A 19,384-nucleotide genomic window follows, 5' to 3' on the forward strand; every position below is an offset into this window, starting at 1 on the left:
TGGTTATTTTGGCCTTTTCTTTGATGTTGGACTTGCTAATTTTGTAGTTCTTTGGTGGACTGCTTATGGTGGCCTTGCTTTTGACCTCCAAAATTTTGCAAAGCGAATCATTAGTCTATGTTGTTCAGCATCCGGATGCGAGCGCAATTGGAGTGTATTTGCTCATGCAAGTAGCCATTAGTTGGTTGGTTTGATAGGCTGATTTCAGCAGCTTCTCACACATTTGTGTCATTGTGTGCTTGTAGATCCACACCAAAGGGAGAAACCGTCTAGAGTACAAGAGATTGAACAAGCTATCATATGTCTCCTACAACCGGAAAATGGAAGCTAGGTCTCAAAATACACGTGAGCAAGGCTCTAAAGTAACGAAATCTAACCCACTTATCCTAGAAGAATTTCAATGGGATAATGATTGGGTTGATATCAATGCTGAAATGGTCCATGAAAATCAAGCTCAAGTGATGGACGGTGAAACACCACTACTTTGGTCTCAAGTTGATGAAGCTATGGGTGCATCAACTTCTCTAGAAGGTTGCAACTTTCCTAGGAGATCTCGTGGTGATCCGAGCGAGTCTATTGCACGACCCATAGGCCCTTATATCACCTACACTCGGAACCACTCAAGAACAAGGTTGGTTGTGCATGATGAAGAGTTGAGGGCTGAATTAGAAGCGACAGAATATGATCAAGGCATGGAGAGCAACAACGAAGCAGATGATGATCCACCAAATGATCAAGACTACGATGAAGACATGGATCTTGAGATTTGAGGCTTGATTGCTTTGCTTGAAGATGTGTTTTGTGTTGTTCACTTGTTCTTGTTTGTATCTGCCAACTGCCATTCATGTTTTGGTGTTGAACTTATTTACTTGCATTTGGAACTGGTTGCATGTAACTTAATGTTGCACCTGTTGTGTTTTAATTTCAGTGTTGAACTTCTTTATTTGCTGCTCTATTCGTGTTATGCTTGATATTTGATCGTTGGGCTGGACCATTGAGTGTTGAACTTCATTCTTATGCAAATCTGATTGGTTTTTGTGTCTTGTAGGCAGGCCCGGCCCATAGCTCGGGCAAATGGGGCACCCACCGTGGGCCCCAAGCAGGCAGGGGGGCCAGCCCAGGTAGTGTTGTTGTAGCAAGTCAGAGTACGTTGTTCACACTAGACACAACACCATCGTTCATCTCTCCTCTACGACTCATGTGCTTCCCCAAATCGCGAACTCCTAGAACAGCGTCGTCCCTGCAACTCCTTTTGATTCCAAGGTCGCATGCATCCATTAATGGATATCTAAGGTGTGAATGCATTCCCGAGTCACTTCTCCTTCCTTCTCAATGTTCTGCTCACTCCCCAACAACAATATGTTGGCGAGACTGAGATGGTACGAGTCCTTATTTCCCGTAATCACGTTCTTCAATTCAAAAATTCACTGGTAAATTAGCTCTTTCCTCCGGCACCGGCAATTCCACATCGCACATCGGCCACATCCACATGGATCTTCTTCTGCTATTGCTCAGATTGGAGCTTAGGATGTGCCACATCCACATGGATCTTCTTCTGCTATTGCTCAGATTGGAGCTTAGGATAAGGGAGGAATTTTACTCGCTTCATGGTGTTGTCTTCTTGTTTGGCTTCTGCAGCATGCCGATCAAGCTAGTCACCTACATCCAAATCAATCTGTTTCCAAGGGGCTTTTGTCCCCTGTATGGAACATTTTAATGCGGCTTGTTTAGTTACATGTCTTCAAGAAAGTATTTGTCTGCTAGTGACATGTCTCCAAGTTCTGATCCCATGGTGTACAGTTATGTTCCCATGGTGTAAACGTGAAATACAGTTTGCTTTACTATGCCTTATGTAGGATAGTTTGAAAGAGATGAGTTATTATTCGTTTTTGAGTGAAGAATACGACAGATTAGGGAGAATCCAGAAAGAAATGTCAGTACATGCATTAAATTTATATCTCATGGCAGCACAATAGTTTTAAGGAGCAACTAGTTTTGACAAGGTTATGTTTTTGCTGGGAAAAAATGATGTATCCATTGTAACAGTTAGGGATCGATCTTTTGTGTGGGAGCTATATTGCTTCATTGCTATGATGATACAATTCTTTTAATCGGTAAATAGTTATACTGCCAGTTTTAGAGTCCAAAGATCATAAATCTATGTTATGTACCAGATATTTACTTTGTTATTAAAGTACATTGCATGGAGTTTTGTTAAGGACCCTTAATCTTGACTTGCCCCTGGGCCCCGTATATCTGTGGGCCGGCCCTGCTTGTAGGCTGCTGGTTCATGGAGAAGAGGAAGGCCCTGGACATTGCATGGAAATGTCCAGGTTTGTATTACATTTTGTGGTAATTTTATTGTACCTACTAGTCTACTACCTACTGCTTAACTGGTCGACCATGAATCACGACTAATCTAACTAGTCAGGAGCCCCCTCCCCCAAACGACTCAGCGACTCAAAGAGCGTGGAGCAGAACTAGATGGAGAGTTGAATGGTGTCAAATTATGCCCTGATGCACCTACTGTTACAAACCTTTTTTCTCACATGACTCACTGATTTTAATGAAACCAAACTCTGGAAATGTTGCATGTCTGAAATCAGTGTTGAAGGCTTATTGTTTGGCCTCAGATGATTAGTGTGGATAAGTCCACCATTTTCTTCAGCCCAGGTTCTGATGTTAACACAGGGTGCAAGTGTTTTCTACCTTGGGTATCATGACGGAGGCCCTAAATGATAAATACTTAGGGCTCCCTACAGCTGTTGGGCTTGAAAAAACCAATTGCTTTCAATATGTTGTGGACCGTTTAATTCTGAAAATGAATGAATGGAAGGAGAGAGGGGTAAAGAAATTATGATTAGATCAATAGCACAAGCAATACCATCATATGCAATTTATGTCTTCAAAATTCCTAAAGAAAATTACAAAGGAATCAATGACACGATTGCACAATTTTGGTGGGGTGACAATGCTAATCATAAGAGAATGCACTGGTTCGCCTGGTGAAAAATGTGTGTTCCAAAGATGAAGGAAGGAATGGGATTCAATTCCAAATTGGAGAACTCAGTTGATGGTGTATAAGGACCTCAATAAATTAGCTAAAAGTTGTAGGAAACTTGTTACAGGAGATCAACATCTCCTTCACTTATCTTCAATATATTCCATTCTCACTTATAGCAATGTTGCACTTGTGTCACTGTACGCGCATAAATACGCAACCATCTAGGACTACCTCACTAAGTATGATGAGCCGTTCAGGTATAGGAAAACCTGAAGTATCACTTTTTAGATAGGTACTCTGATCTTAAGTCCTTCTGTAGCCGATCTTTTGACTCCACTTTGGCTGATAGTATAACATCATTGATAAAACTCTTGTCCGGGAACTCATCCGGCACAAGGCTTCTGTACACATCAAATTGCTCGTCTGCCTCCTCCTTTTTGTCCAAAAGTGCATATACAATGCCCTGCAACGAAGAAACACAGCGGACAGAGAGGCTTCAGAACGGGAGCCCGAGAATATGGCAAACCTGCAAATGGTCAACGAATACCTGGCAAAGATGAGGCCGAAAATCTCTTGGATCCTCGTTAATAAGAGTTCTCAATTTCTCTGATGCAACATCCAGGTCACCCTGCAGCGCCAGGAAGGTGGGAATTCCATTAGAAATCAGAAAACGTGCCGTGTGCTCAGGGCTTTGGTATGATCTGTTACCTTGACAACATGCATCTGTGCAATCAGAAGCTTTATGTTGCGCTCTTCCGGGACCCTCTCCTCGGATTCTGCGAGTTGCAAAGCTTTCTCCAACATCTCGAAAACAGTTGGACCTTCGAGTCTTTTATGCATGCACAATGCGAGTCCCTGCAAAAAAAGGAAAATGTGGAAAGGAAAACATCAGCTAGGTTTGTAAATATCACACCAGGAAGGGCTACAGTAAAAAAAACAAGTTTCACGAAAAACAATCGACAAAGGGCCCTTTATTACTTAAAAGGTTTAAGCATCATACCCGGCTTCTGCATAACTAACACGCCAAACGAAGTCCTCACACAAAACCAAAAATAAAAAGAGGCGAAATACAAAGAACCATGTAGAATCGCATTGCAAATTTGCAATCTGTCCTTGTTATAAAATCAGAATGGCAAATTGCAGTACCGCCCGGTGCATGCTGCAAAGGCTTGAAATACAAATGTGTATCAAACATCTCTCACATAAGAACTCTGCTACAGCTGTGTTTCCCTTGTGGATTTATGCGTACTAGGGCTTACACCAATAGTAACATCAGCTGTCAATCTGTCATCCAATACATAAACAAGAAGAGCCTCCTTATAGTGCATATGTACAAACAAAATCATTTGACCTTCACAAAATGCAAGACCTAGTTTTGGTTCCCTCTTTTTTTTTTGACAATAGTTTTGGCTCCCTCTTAATTAACTGTAAATCTACTGATTAGCACCAGCCATCAAAGATTAGACAGTATGAGAAATTTTAGCATTGTAACAAAATTCGCATCTAGAAGTTGGCATGCTCTAACAAAAATTACAACGATTTGCAACGATGCTCATGGCACAATTACTCTTCTCTTGATCTCCTACCAGTAGTGATTTCATTTCCCAAAATCTTCTCCTAACACTCATAGAGTGCGACCAGTCTATTCATCATATATATCAAGAGCAAACTGCAGATAAGAGAGAAAGCGTGTGCGTGTGTGTACCCACATGGAGAGCCCGGACGAGGAGGGGCTTTTCCGCGAGGACCTCCTGGAAGAGCCGCTCGGCGGTGGCGATGTCCCCCTTGAGCTCGTGCAGCAGCGCCTCCATGAGCCGCCACTCCACCTCGCCGGGCTCGGCCTCCCGCAGCTGTGCCGCGTAGCGCAGCGCGCCGCCCCAGTCCTTGCGCCGCATCCTGGCGAAGAGCACGCACTTGAGCGCGTCCACGTCGCCCGGGTCCTCGCTCAGGACCTCCAGGTACATCTGGACCTCGTCGTCGTCCTCTTCCTCCTCCTCCTCGTCGCTTGGCTGCATCCAGGCCGCCTCCACCTCCTCCTCCTCCTTCCGAAACCACTCCGCCTCGTCTTCCTCTTCCTGATCCCCTTGGTCGGATTCTTCTTCCTGCTGTCCCTTCGTGGCGTCTTGCGGTTGCTGCGTGGGTGGGGGAGGGGCGGCGAGTGACGGGAGGGGGCGCCGGACGACGGAGAGGGAGAGGATGGAGACGACGAGCAGGAAGAGCAGGGTTCTCGAGGCGGCCGTGATTGATGAGAGGAGGTTGGTGGCGGGGGTCTTGGAAGAGGACGGGGTGGAGAAGCGCCGGCGTTCGGCAGGGAGAAGGCAGCAGGCGGGCGAGCGGTGCGGGTTGGTGGGGAACGGGAGCGAGGGAGTGGTGGTGGGCTTGTGGCGGGAGAGGCGGCGGAAGGGCACGAACGATGTGTTAGCGGTGGACAAGAAGCTCATCGCCATGGCCGGAGCTGTGGCCACGACGAGGCAGGGGGATTGCAGTGGCACACTACTTATGGAGTAGGGACACTTTAACCTCATGTTGTTCCACGGCATCAAAAATGACTACAAAAATGAAAATAGCATCTCAAGTTTATAAGAGCAAGTACTCCCTCCGTTCCTAAATATAAGACTTTGAAAAGATTTCACTATAGACTACATACGAAGCAAAATGAATGAATCTACACTTTAAAATATATCTATATACATCCGTATGTAGTTTATAGTACAATCTCTACAAGGTCTTATATTTAGGAACGGGGGAGTACAATAAAACAAATTATAAAAAATGTCACATCAGATTTATATCTAGTTAGAAAAGAGGGAAGAGAAAGAGGAAGAGAAGCGGGCTACGGACAAAGTTTACGAGAGAAGAAATGTGTCATATGTTAGGCCTTGTTTGGAATTACAATAAACTATGATAATCTGGATTATGAACATAGGTTGTATAATCTGGTTTATAAAAATAATTTAGGTGGGCATGTTTGGAGGTCAGATTATATAAACTGTAATCCATGTTTTACATTGCATAATTACATGTCTATCCTTTGTTTTTTTAAAGAAGAGGGTGCAGTGGTAGGAATGTAATTATCTCCAACTTTACAAGGATAATGGGTCATTAGCAATCAATTCATAATCTGATTTTAACTGGATAGAGTAGATTGTGAGTTTTTAATAATCTATCATCTAGTTTTTATAATCTACATCATAATTTGTCGTGTTTTAAGACGGAATAGATTATAAAAACTGGATTATATAATCTGAGTGATTTCAAACAAGGCCTTAATGGTATAGCATACTAGTAAGATTAACTATATGGACTATTAGGTTAGCTATATATGACATTCAATTCTATATACCCGACTCTTGTCTATATTATTAACCATGCTCTAAGGCACCTTCAACATTGACCCGCAAAATTTGCTCGCGCATCCTTTCGTTGGCAGGAATCTAGTTTGCGGACACGGATGCAAGAGCAAGCTATGTTCAAATAGCCGCATATATAGTTTAAAATAGCTCAAATGTTCAAATGTAACAATAGTTCTAATAAAAAATTTCGATACACTCGAAGTCTCCAACATTGCTATCCCTTTAACCGTCCATAGGTATTCGATCAGATCTTCCTTCAGTTGCTCGTGAGTTGCTCGATGCCGAATTTTTTATTGCATTTGAACAAACTCTCCATATGTGGTCGGATTTTGATCGGGAAGTTCGATAGGATCGCATATGTTCTCAAATTCAAGAGTTGCGACAACATACTCACCCTCATCTTTCACGATCATGTTGTGGATAATCGCACAGCAGGTCATCACCTTTCATAAGGTCTCCGGATCCCATTGTTTAGCAAGTCCACAAACAAGTGTAGAACGTGCTTGTAGGACTCTAAATACCCTCTCAACATCCTTTCTCGTTGCTTCTTGTCTTTGGGCAAAGTAAGAATTTTTTGGCCAACTAGGTTAGAGATGATGTTGACAAAGGTAGCCCATGAAGGATAGATACAGTCAACCAGAAGGTAGCCCATGTTGTACTCATGTCCATTGACAGTATAGTGGTAAGGAGGAGTTTTCCCTATAGCACATTGATGTCATCGTGAGACCCCGGGCATATGCCAAAGAAAGCATGTCAAATCCAAAGGTCATGTCAGACAACTGCTTCAAGAATGATGGCGGACTTCTTAACATGACCCTGATATTGTCCTTGTAAAGCTTTCTGGCAATTCTTTCTTTTTCAATGCATGCAGTCAAGAGATCCGAGCAAAACTGGGCACCCTCTTGCTTACGAGATTGCCAAGATCCTTTCAGGTGTCTGGCACATTTGATTCTCTCAAGTACTGAGGGTCCAAACATCTCAACCACGACAATTGTAAACCTAACCATGGCATCTCTGTGTGTGCTCTCGGACATCCATAGATACTCGTTCCACGAATCAGGGCCATGCCACATGCAAGCATCCTCAGTGCGGTCGTGCACTTAAGGTAACCAGAGAACCCAATCCTGCTCACAACGTCCTTCTTCAGAATGAAGTAGTCATCAAAGGACCGAATGCCATGGTAGAGACGAACGAAGACAGTTTTGGGCATCCGAAAACGCACGTGAAAATTGTGAGCGAAGAGGGCATCAGGGGCAAAGTAGTCTCCATCAACGTTAAATGGTCGTGCGCTCAGTGGTGGTTGAGCACTCCATGACCGTTGATTGATCCTTGGAAATTGAAAACATGGTCCTCTGCACGCTCCTCGTCTGCAAGCACTACTTGCATCATAGTCGTCGCATTCATGTAGTCCTCCTTGTCAGACGATTCAATATAGGCGGTCAATGGAGATGTGTGGAACAACAACGGAGGAGAAGTGGTTATACCATTGAAGGTGACGAGCTTGTCGAGTTTCGACAGGATCTGTCATGGCGGTCGGGATGGTGGAGCAACGGCAAAGGCAAGAAAGAAACAATGAAGGAGAGAAAATGAAAGGCTGAAGGCAGAGACTCTAGGAAGGATTTTGGATGAACCACGGGTGTGAGCGTCCTATATGGTTGTTGTGAGTCCCAAAGCAGCCCCCACCATCAAGTTTGTCTTGGGTTTGTCAAAAAGAAGTTTGTTGTGAGTCCCAAAGTAGCCCCCACCCTCAAGTTTGTCTTGGGTTTGCCAAAGAAAAACATCGAAACCACTCGAGGAACCAATACAAACCCACGTTAGATGACTAAACACGTCCAGACAGTTGCCGCTTGTTTGAAGGTCCGTTTTGGAGATGCACTAACAACTTGCACGACTGTTCTGCAAAACCCCACTAAGATTTGTGAACCCTTTTGTTTTCATCACAATGTTAAGACACAGGATATTTTGTTTTCATCACAATGTTAAGACAAGAGAGTGCCACAAAAGCTAAAAGACAGGTTTTATAGGACAGCTATCGGACCTGCGATGTTGTATGGCGCGGAGTGTTGGCCAACCAAGAGACGACATATCCAACAGTTAGGTGTAGCAGAGATGCGCATGTTGAGATGGATATGTGGCAACACAAGGAAGAATCGGGTACAGAATGACGATATACGAGAGAGACTTGGGGTAGCACCGATTGAAGAGAAGCTGGTCCAGCATCGTCTCAGATGGTTTGGACATATTCAACGGAGGCCATCAGAAGCGTCGGTGCATAGCGGACGGATAAAGCGTGCCGAGAATGTTAAGAGGGGCCGTGGTAGACCAAACTTGACATGGGAGGAGTCCGTTAAGAGAGACCTCAAGGTTTGGAATATCGACAAAGGCTTAGCCATGGACAGGGGTGCGTGGAAGTTAGCTATCCACGTTCCAGAGCCATGACTTGGTTTCGAGATTTTATGGGTTTCAACTCTAGCCTACCCCAACTTGTTTGGGACTGAAAGGCTTGGTTGTTGTTGTTGTATCACAATGTTAAGACACAGGATATTTGAATGGAACTTGACGAGTATATAGCTTACAAACAGAACAGTTATGACCTGTGAATGGTAGACGTAACATGCCATACAACCACATAGATTTTCTTCATGGTTGTATTTGGAGAGAACTGTGAAGGCATCTCTTCCTGTTATGCTATTTCGGGAAACAGAATAATTCCCTCAGCCCAAATGGAGAAAGGGGACACTAGAAACCTTTATGCTTAGTGCAAAATTAAGCACCATATAAAAACCGAAATGTTTGTGTTTCTTCAAAACCGAAATGTTTAGTGCAAAATTAAGCACCATATGCCTACAAATATAAAAACCGAAATGTTTGTGTTTCTTCAAAATTTATGTGCTCTTGCAAAATGGGTTGCAAGTCTTGTCTGCCTCCGGCCTAGTTGTCAGTTTTCTTATTGTACATCTCAGGCTTGAGAACTCCAACATAGGGCAGGTTGCGGTAGAGCTCAGCATAATCCATACCATAGCCAACAACAAAGCTGTCGGGGCACTGCACAGGAACACAAACAGCTTGGAAATTAATTAAGGGACCCATACTGCAGGCTAGCTTGTCAGTAGTCAGTACGATTTGCTATAGATGGAGGAAGACAAACTAAACTCATAATTGATGTCACAAAGTAGCCTAAAGACGTCAAGTTTCAAGTTTGGCTTTGTGCCATATAGCAGAATGTTATAGAGGGATGATATTTCTACCTCGAAGCCTCTATAAAATTTTCCACCCCCCACTAGCTGAAAATCGACTGTCCTTCTTGCTGGTTTGTCCAGGAAAGTGCAAACTGATATGGACAGTGCTCCTTTCTTTTGTAAATGGGCAATGAGACAGGAAACAGTATTCCCTGTGTCCACAATATCTTCAACCTACAAAGATGCAAAACCATCATTGATGAATGGATATCACCAGAACAAACTCATAGTCAAAACAAAACTGCATACCCCCCCCCCCCCCAAACACCAGCACCACTCAGGTGCACACAGTAAATTTGGAGTAACATGGCCATTAACAACAACAAGAAAGGCTTTCAGTCTCAAACAAATTGGGGCAGGCTAGAATTGAAACCCACAAGATAAAAAAAATCAAGTCATGGGTTCTGCCACGCCCCTGTCCATGGCTAGTTCTTTGGTGATATTCGGTACAAGATAAAGATTTAATTCTCGTACTTCATCATATGGAAAAAACAAATTTCAGCTAACAACATATTCAAAGACTCTGTTGTTATACTCCATCCGTCCCAAAATAAGTGTCTTAAGCTTAGTACAACTTTGTATTAGAGCTAGTATAAAGTTGAGACAGTTATTTTGGGACAGAGGGAGTACTACATAAAATAAAACTAATGTGAAATATATCCGGCATATTTGTATTTTAAGTATGTCGTGTTCCAGTTTAGATTAGCTACAAATGGACTTCATGAAGGTATTGCCATAACCTTGAAGCAAAAGAGGCATAAAGTAAATCATAAAAAAAGAAAAAAGGAATGTCAATTCATTTAGAAGAAAAAAGAAGAAAACTATGGAAGAGTTTAGAACAAAGAGAAATGCAGTTTTGTGCATATCATGCATAGTGCTTAAGCTCAACCATGGAATCTTGGCAGAATCTGGTGTAGTGAAGACGATATCCAATGGCCAACAGTGCTTGGATTTGTCAACTCTCTACCATCTGACCGGCTTCATCCAACAGTCAATATTCAAAGTTACTAAGAAACTACTGAGAAAAGGAGCCAGGTTCTGGTCAGTTATTTATGCAGAAAAAAGGGCCTCTTGTAAGGAAACTACTATAAGTGCAGAGTTCGTGCTGCACAGCTGCAGCCTTACTGCCCGTACCCTAGCCATCACCTCCCATTTCTTCCTCTCCAGTCACAGTCGCTACCCATCCGGCGGCAGTGAGTTCCTCCCCACCCCCATCTCACTGTATCCAGAACACCGTAGCCAGAGTTGGCTGTCGCGTCCTCCAGCCCCTCATACCATCTTTTTCCTCAAATTTCCTCTTCCCCAAACTCGGATGCTTAGCTCCCCTTCCGCCTCTTCCTCCCGTTGCTTCTTCTCCAGATCAAAGGAGGTAGAGCATTCACTCCGTAAGACCAGGGAATGAATGTTTGTTCCTTCGATTTCCCATTGAACACTGCTATATGGACGATCCTGTTTGGCCGGTAACTGTACGACAGTACAAATCCAACCGTCCATGCTTAAGCCAAGGTGCAGCACACCCATTTGATTGCCCAGTCGTACAGGTTTCAGATACTCACCGTCGTATCTGAACTAGTTCCGCTTCCCATTCATGTACCGACATTGTCTATATAACTAAATTCAGCATCTAGTCAACTCCCAAGAAACTCAATTCTTACCACAATAAATAACGTGGGAGAGCATTCACCCCCTAAGACCAGGGAACAAACGAGTCGTTCCACGGATGGAGCCATGTTTGGTATAACTTCATGTTTGGTATAACTAAAATTCGGCATTTAGTAAACTACCAAGAAACTCAATTCTGCCAAACAATGTGACACGCCAATTCAGATGACGCAACCCGATTAAGCTAGGTGATTCAAGGACAAAACGTCATTTCTCTCTAACTCTATGATTCTACTTGCTTGGGTAGCGGAAATTCCTCGGCGTTCATGACCCAAAACCTTAGCATAGGACCACAACTGAAAGCAACAATCACAGAAAAAGACGAGCCTATAAGCAGATAACGCCTGGTGGTGGTGGACACGAACCTCGCGGCCAAACAAACGTGGAAAAAAAAATGAGGATCGAGGAACTAACCACCACGACGTGCTTCCCGGCTACGTCGACCTTGAGGTCAGCAGTGACCCGGGGCCTTCCGCTGGACTCGGTGCCGTCGCCATACGACTCGACGCGCACGAGGTCGACGGCGAGCGGCGCGTCGATGCGCCGCACCAGGTCAGCGAGGAAGAGGAAAGCCCCCGTGGCGACGCCCACGACGACGGCCGACTCCGGGAGCCGGCGGATGTCCGCAGCGAGCTCCGAGGCGACCTCGGCGACCCGCGCGGCGATCTCAGCCTCCGACCACAGCACGCGATCGATGCCGGCGTTGGCGGCTTCGCTCACCATGGCGGTCGTGGTGGTGGCCAGGAACGTTAGGGCTGGGATTTGGATGTGGTGGTCGGGTGGGAGCTTGTGGGGCTATTGGGTGGGGCTCGGGCGGCGGCGTGGTGTTTCTGGGTGCGTTTACGTGGAAGGAAGAAGTGTCAGCATATCGCAATCGTGACGAGCAGTAGCACCATACCTGGTCAAATGAACCGGACCGTGCCCCCACCCGCCTATGTATCAATATTAGCCCTGTTTGGAACCATCCAGATTATATAATCTGGTTTTTATAATCTGCTATGTTTTTGAACAGGTCAGTTTATATTGTACTCCATCTGTTCCAAAATAACTGTCTTAACTTTGTACTAGCTCTAATATAAATTTGTACTAAGCTTAAGACACTTATTTTGGGACGGAGGGAGTAGATTTTAAAAACTAGATGACCAGATTATTAAAAACTCATAATCTACTCTACCCAGCTAAAATCAGATTATGGATTACTAATGACCTATTATCCTTGTAAAGTTAAAGATAATTACCTACTCCCACCGTCACTGTCCTATTTTTATAAACAGGACAAACATGTCATTGTACAATGTAAAATCTGAATTACAGTTTATATAATCTGGCCTCCAAACATGTTCACCTGGATTATTTTTATAAACCAGATTATATAATCTATCTTCATAATCCAGATTATTATAATCTATTGTGGTTCCAAACAGGGCCTTAGTCGGCCCACGTGTGCAGCTCCAAGCATGACACGGGAGTTATACGGACCGGTTCATCGGCACGTAAGTCCTGATTTTGGATCGTTTTTAGGCTGTTTTTTAGCCGATTTTAACCCCTAGTCTTCAGGTCCAGGCATGGTCCGAGGCGGGCTGCATGCTTGGCACGACCTCGTGCCGGCGTGTTCACGGGTTGTCCTGTTTAGGCCGGTCTGTTTAACCAACTATAACGAGCACGGCCGTCCATCTTCGGGGAACAATTGGGACAAGATGTCTACTTCTTCGCTTTAAAATATATATTTTTAAAATTTCATTAGAAGATTATATACAAATGTATATAAACTTGCTTTAAACAAGTGGTGGAGCTACGAAAGAAAACCTGGGTGGGCGAAACTAAAAGAAAACACAAAATATTTCAACTCAAGCAGTGGATCAAGAGTTGCTGCTGAAAATTCTTTCTCAACTTCATCTGTAATTGTATCATCTCTATTTTCCCTTGAAAACCAAATTGATTCTGCGATAGTTAGCCTGCCCATGAGGCCATGACAATTATCTAGTACTCTCTCCGTTCCAAAATAAGTGTATTAAGCTTAGTACAATTTTGTACTAGAGCTAGTATAAAGTTAAGACAGCTAGTATAAAGTTAAGACAGCTATTTTGGGACGGAGGGAGTACCAAATTAAGACATGTATTATCAATTGATTGAATTTCACAGTGCTACAACCTACATTTTCTAGGAAAAATAATACTGACCAATGACCAAGAGATGAGAGTTTGGAGGATGCACAGATGCCTGTGCAGCAGCGGTCGTCGTATAGGTTGCTACTTGCCCGGCTGTCCGCCACGGCTCCTAACTGCTTCCTCGGCCATTGTCGAGCCACCGATGCATGGGTCACCCTCAAGCCTCCGCACCGCTTGGCGCTGCTACTTGCTGCGAGTCTACGACGGTGCGACCGACAGCTCAACCTACGCGGCTCTGTGCCAGCTCTATCTGGCCCTCCCTGTGGTTGTACGTGTGGCTCGTGCCCTAGCGTCGATCTGCTGCTCTGCTGAATAGGAAGAGCAATCAAGGGAGTCATCAAGTAAGCAACATACACTGGATGCCAAGAAGAGAATCGTGACAAGGCGAGGCTACACGCGGAAGGCAGTCGTATATATGTACTGTTATATGCATTTTTACCCCACGGGCTGGGCGGGCCATGGCACTCTTTTGCCCTCACGAAGCTCCACGAGTGTTTTAGAGTATAGATTTACTCATTTTATTCCGTATGTAGTCCTTTAATAATTTTAAAAAAAAAATATTAAAAAAGTATTTTATTTTACTTGTTCTACAAAAGTATTTTCTAAACTTTTATGAATAAAAAACATATTTTAAGTCATAAGGAGCATTAACCCGCAAATTTGCTATGGAATCTGTCCACAGATAGAACGAGCTTGCGGACATGGATGCTAGAACCAACATCCAACGTTGTTCATATACATTTCAAACACTTATTTACAAACCAGACGAATTCATGCAAACAGAACGAACTTCATACAAATCGGACCAAAACATTTACATTTTAGATATATCTTAACTAAAAAAGGTAAAGCGATGTACACGTCCGGCCGTGCGGAGCTTCATTCTCACGACACGGATACACTAAACTAGTCTATAGCCGATCGCGGCGAATCCCTTTGTCTTCTTCATGTTTGACAACCCGCTTATCGGACTATCAGGAGTGATGAGGACATCAACATCATTGTTATACATACTGGACCAGTTACTAGAGCTCGCGCATGCCAATTAAATTACCAGGTACTTTCGTTTCTTGAAATTCTTCTGATGTTCATGAACATATGATGATGGCTAAGCTAGATATTTTTGTTGTACTTATGAATGAAGGACCTACCATGGATAAGAAGGATATCCGTTGGAGTGGGATCAAGCATGGAGAAGAAGGTGTACGCGCGGGAAAGAACAATGGAGCTTTCACTGGTGATTCTCGTACTTTAAAGCCATCATAAAGAGAGCATGAAGGCTTGAACGAAATATTCAATACGCCACTTTATAAATTTTGTCCATATGCTATTATAGGTGTTGCGCCACCTTAGTTTTGGGTCCATCTAATTTGATAATACCATAATATAGGCTATTTTTAGAGTCCGTATGTGTGGGAAAACTGAGTTAGGGTCGGTTTCAGACCCCTCCTCCAAGGGGTCATGAAATTCCTCCTCTATCCCCCATATATACAACCCTTAGGGCGCCGTTTAGACTTGGATTTTATTTAGATTACAAGTTTTCCATAGCTGCAACTTCGCGTTCTTCGTTTGTGTTCCACGACCAGACAAAGGCGTCATAGAACTCCACTTTCATCAATAAAGCTTTCCTCTTATATTCTCAATATTCAGATTGCAATCTTAGTTTCTTGTTTGTTCTTTGTTTGTGTGCACGAAAATGACCCTCATGGTCAGATTGATCGTGATCCGGCGTGGTCAATAACCTCTTGGAGTTGGTTTAGCGATTGCTAAAGCATGACGTCCTCACACGTTCATACTTGGATCATCAAAGTCTACTCCACCAAAACGATGACCACCAACTCATCGAAAGATCGGGACCCTCGCCTCTATCAAGTGGTATCAGATTTCTAGGTTGCTTGGTGAGATTTTACCGATTTTTTGTAGTTAGATTGCATCTATTCTTCATACCTATAGTCCACTGAAAAGCCACAAAAAATAGGGTTAGATCATCATATCCGAACCAAGCTGAGCCTTTGCATAGTCTTTTCAGTATTTTTCTTTGTTGAATTTGCGGTTACATTGTCGTGTCGAGTTGCTGGTCTTAGTGTATAGTCCTTTAGAGTTTCGAGTTCTATTCATAGGTTGTCACGCCGCCATCGCGCCATCTTTCATTGCTGCCATATACCACCACCATGCTACCATCATCATTGCTGCCATATACCATCACCATGCCACCATCATCATTGCTGCCATATATCACCACCACATATCCATCACCAATCCTAGTCCGAGTCCTTAATGTATTAGGTTAATTTTGAGATCCTCTTGTTTTCGGTTTCGCGTTTCCTTACCTGAGTAGATTTCAGAAAAAAAGAGTCTGGCATGCTTTTTAGAGCACTTTTTAGGCCAAAATTTCAGAGGGTGAAATATTTTCGCCATCATGTTGTTAGGCTTTTTAGAAAGTTTTAGACACTCGCCACCATAGTGATTTTTGTCACAATTTTTGGTTGTCACAGCCCCGAATTGCTCCAGAAGAAAAAAATAGTCAAAAAAATTCGTTCCTATCCTATTTTTGGTCATTCGGAAGAGTTTTGAGACACTCGCCATTATAGTAATTTTCTTACAAAAAAGCGCAAAAAAGGAGAGAAAGAAAATCAGGGTGTCTCTTCCCTTGATTACGTGTAGCGTCGTGATTTTCTTGGTGTTCTAGGCTCGTGTCTCTTGTACGATCTAGCCTAGGACCAGCACGGTACTGTCGTTGAGCATCTTTTCAACTTTGCATTTCTGAACTGATTATTGCTGACCCTTTTTGCTACCATATTATAAGCCTTCCTAGCTCCACGTACATCTACATCGTGTGTTGGACACCATGTGGCAAACGCTCTATCCAAGCTTTGAGAGTTTTGACTACACCGGTTGTCGATCACCACTTGCTACTGGGTAAGAACTGGTAAGAATTTGAGATTTGCTTGACAGATTTGTGACACACTACCACCACCACCACCACCACCATCACCACCACTTCCTAGTAGTGTGTAGGTTCATATTCTTCTGTGTTCCTATTGGTGCTAACCATACCAGGATCACAAGACGACGATATCATCTCGGAGAGCCCGACCAACCGGGCGCTCCATGATAAATTTCAACAAATGATTGTTGACTAGGTACAAGACTTCGTGACCAACCTTGGAGAGGCCATGGAGAAGATAGACGGTTTGGAGAAGACATTCGACACCAAGATGGATGCGAAGTTCAATGAGGTGCTTGCCCGTCTACCACCACCAGTTGCAGCTTCTGTTCCTCTCCAACAAGAACAACAACAACAACAACGATAGCAACGAGGCTCGTATTTTTTGGGACAAGCGCGATGTGTGCCTTCCGACCAAACACATAATTCTGGTGTTGTTGCTCCTCCTGTTGCTTCTGCTGCTACTACTGAGGTTTCTGTGGCTGAGAAAAATGAGGATTATGATGGTGATAACGATGATGAGGTAGTGGTTGCTCCAAATCAGCACCAGGGACAACAACCACAACCACAAGCACGGGGTTTTTCACATGGTTACAATCGCATTGGTATGGTTGCACCGCCCCCTCAAGTATGGGATCATGACCATCTCCCTAAACTTAAATTGAATATTCCTACATTTGATGGTCGGTATGTTCATGATATATATCTTACTTGGGAGTTAGAAACAGAGCAACGTTTTACATGCTTACAATTTCCTGAGGATAGACATGTTGCTGCTGTTGTTTGTTCATTCACTAGTTTTGCTTGTGTTTGGTGGTCTAAACATTGTAGAATACATCATGCTAATATTCCAACTACTTGGGCTGCTTTGAAAACTGCTATGCGTACTCGTTGGGTTCCCATCGTATTATCAACGTGAATTACTTCAAAAATTGCAGCGTTTAAGATAAGGAAATAAATTTGTAGAAGAATATTACCATGAATTACAAACTGGCATGATTAGTTGTGGTATTGTCGAGGACGATGAAGCTATGATTGCATGTTTTATGGGTGGATTAAATAGACATATTCAGACTATTCTAAAATATAATGATTATAACACTATCAGTCGTTTATTCCAGCTTGCTTGCAAAGTTGAACGTGAAATGCAGGATCGACACGCATTGGTGAGAACTAACTTTTCTGTAGGTCGCACTTCCTCATGGATGCCATGAACCTCATCTACTTCCACACGTCCTCCTGCATCAGCACAGCCTACTTCAGCCACCAACTCCAACAAAGATACTAGGAAACAGGCCCCTGCCCCACCCTCCACCAAGAGCACACCTTCTGGGCCAGCATAGAGCTCTTCTTCATCCATGGCATTCACACGGCAAACACATGAGGTTATCTGTCATCGTTGCAAGGGTGGAGGTCATTATGAGAGAGAGTGCCCATCCAAGCGTATGATGATTGTTACTGAGGATGGTTGATATGACTCCGCTAGTGATTCCGACGAGGAGACTCTGGCTCTTATTGCAAGTGAAGAACAGGGTGTATATGATACTGAACAAGAGACACAATACATGGCTGCTGACTATGCTGACATGTATGAAAGCTTAGTTGCTCAATGTGTTTTAAGTGTGCAGGTAACACAAGCTGAGCAAAATCAGAGGCACAACTTGTTCCATCCAAAGGGAGTTGTGAAGGAACATTTTGTTCGCGTAATCATTGATGGAGGGAGTTGCAACAACTTAGCTATCATGGAGATGGCAGAGAAGCCGTCTCTCACCACGAGACCACATCCTCATCCTTATTACATCTAGTGGTTCAACAACAGTGGCAAGGTTAAGGTAACACGTACTGTTCATGTGCATTTTAGCATTGCTACATATTCTGATTTTGTTGATTGTGATGTGGTACCCATGCAAGCATGCTTCGTTTTACTTGGAAGACCATGGCAATTTGATAAAAAATTTGTACACCATGGTAGGACAAATCAGTATACTCTTGTTCATAAGGATCAAACTATAACTTTGCTTCCTATGTCTCCTGAACATATTATGAAAAATGACATTGCTAGAGCTAATAAAGCAAAACAGAACCTACATAAGAGTGAAAATCAAATTGTAGCAAAGGAATTTGAGCAACACAATAAGCCTAATAAACCATCATCTAGTGTTGCATTTGAAATAAAACTGAAGAGTGGTTGTTTACTTGCCACTAAATCTGATATTACTAATTTGGATGTTACTACATCTGTTTGCTATGCTTTCGTATGCAAAGAGGTATTATTTTCATTCGAGGACATGCCTCCCTCTTTGCCTCCTGCTGTCATTAACATTTTGCAGGAGTTCACTCACGTCTTTCCACAAGACGTGCCATCGGGATTACCACCTATTAGAGGGATTGAGCATGAGATTAACTTAATTCCCGATGCATCGCTACCCAACCGTGCATCATACCGCACCAATCCAGAGGAGACGAAGGATATTATGCGTCAAGTATAGGAGATGCTCTACAAAGGTTATATACGCGAATCTCTTGGTCCTTGTGTTGTTCCTATTATTCTAGTGCCGAAAAAGGATGGTACATCGCGTATGTGTGTTGATTGTAGAAGCATGAATAGTATTACTATTTGTTATCGTCATCCTATTCCTAGGCTAGAAGATATGCTTGATGAATTAAGTGGCTCTACAATTTTCTCCAAACTTGATTTGCGTAGTGGATACCATCAAATTCACATGAAATTGGGAGATGAATGGAAAACAACATTTAAAACTAAGTTTGGATTATATGAGTGGTTAGTTATGCCTTTTGGGTTAACTAATGCACCTAGCACTTTCATGAGATTAATGAATGAGGTTGAAAGGATCGATATGGTTGGCTAGAGGGGGGGGGGTGAATAGACAACGACCACTTTTTAATTAATCTTAGCAAGTTAAGGTAAACAACATACGGGTTCACAAATAATACGACAATGAGGTGAACCCTAAAGAAGCTAACAACGAGAGCTATTAAGACAAGTAAGA

General features: G+C 43.2%; 2 protein-coding genes across 2 annotated transcripts; both read right to left on the reverse strand.

Moving 5' to 3' along the window:
* Positions 1-3,028: 3,028 nt before the first annotated feature.
* Positions 3,029-5,544, reverse strand: LOC123427106 (protein SLOW GREEN 1, chloroplastic-like). The gene is made up of 4 exons (XM_045111065.1): positions 4,714-5,544; positions 3,713-3,859; positions 3,552-3,632; positions 3,029-3,467 (listed from the first exon to the last, which is right to left on the reverse strand). Exons 1-4 carry the CDS (start codon positions 5,542-5,544, stop codon positions 3,282-3,284), a joined length of 1,245 nt encoding a protein of 414 aa, XP_044967000.1. The 3' UTR covers positions 3,029-3,281.
* A 3,561-nt stretch (positions 5,545-9,105) lies between these two features.
* On the reverse strand, positions 9,106-12,081 carry LOC123408155 (hypoxanthine-guanine phosphoribosyltransferase). The gene is made up of 3 exons (XM_045101336.1): positions 11,673-12,081; positions 9,606-9,770; positions 9,106-9,402 (listed from the first exon to the last, which is right to left on the reverse strand). Exons 1-3 carry the CDS (start codon positions 11,979-11,981, stop codon positions 9,289-9,291), a joined length of 588 nt encoding a protein of 195 aa, XP_044957271.1. The 5' UTR covers positions 11,982-12,081; the 3' UTR covers positions 9,106-9,288.
* Between the last annotated feature and the right edge of the window lie 7,303 nt (positions 12,082-19,384).

Source organism: Hordeum vulgare, chromosome 1H (assembly GCF_904849725.1).
Source record: "Hordeum vulgare subsp. vulgare chromosome 1H, MorexV3_pseudomolecules_assembly, whole genome shotgun sequence".
In the NCBI taxonomy this organism is placed as follows: Eukaryota; Viridiplantae; Streptophyta; class Magnoliopsida; order Poales; family Poaceae; genus Hordeum; species Hordeum vulgare.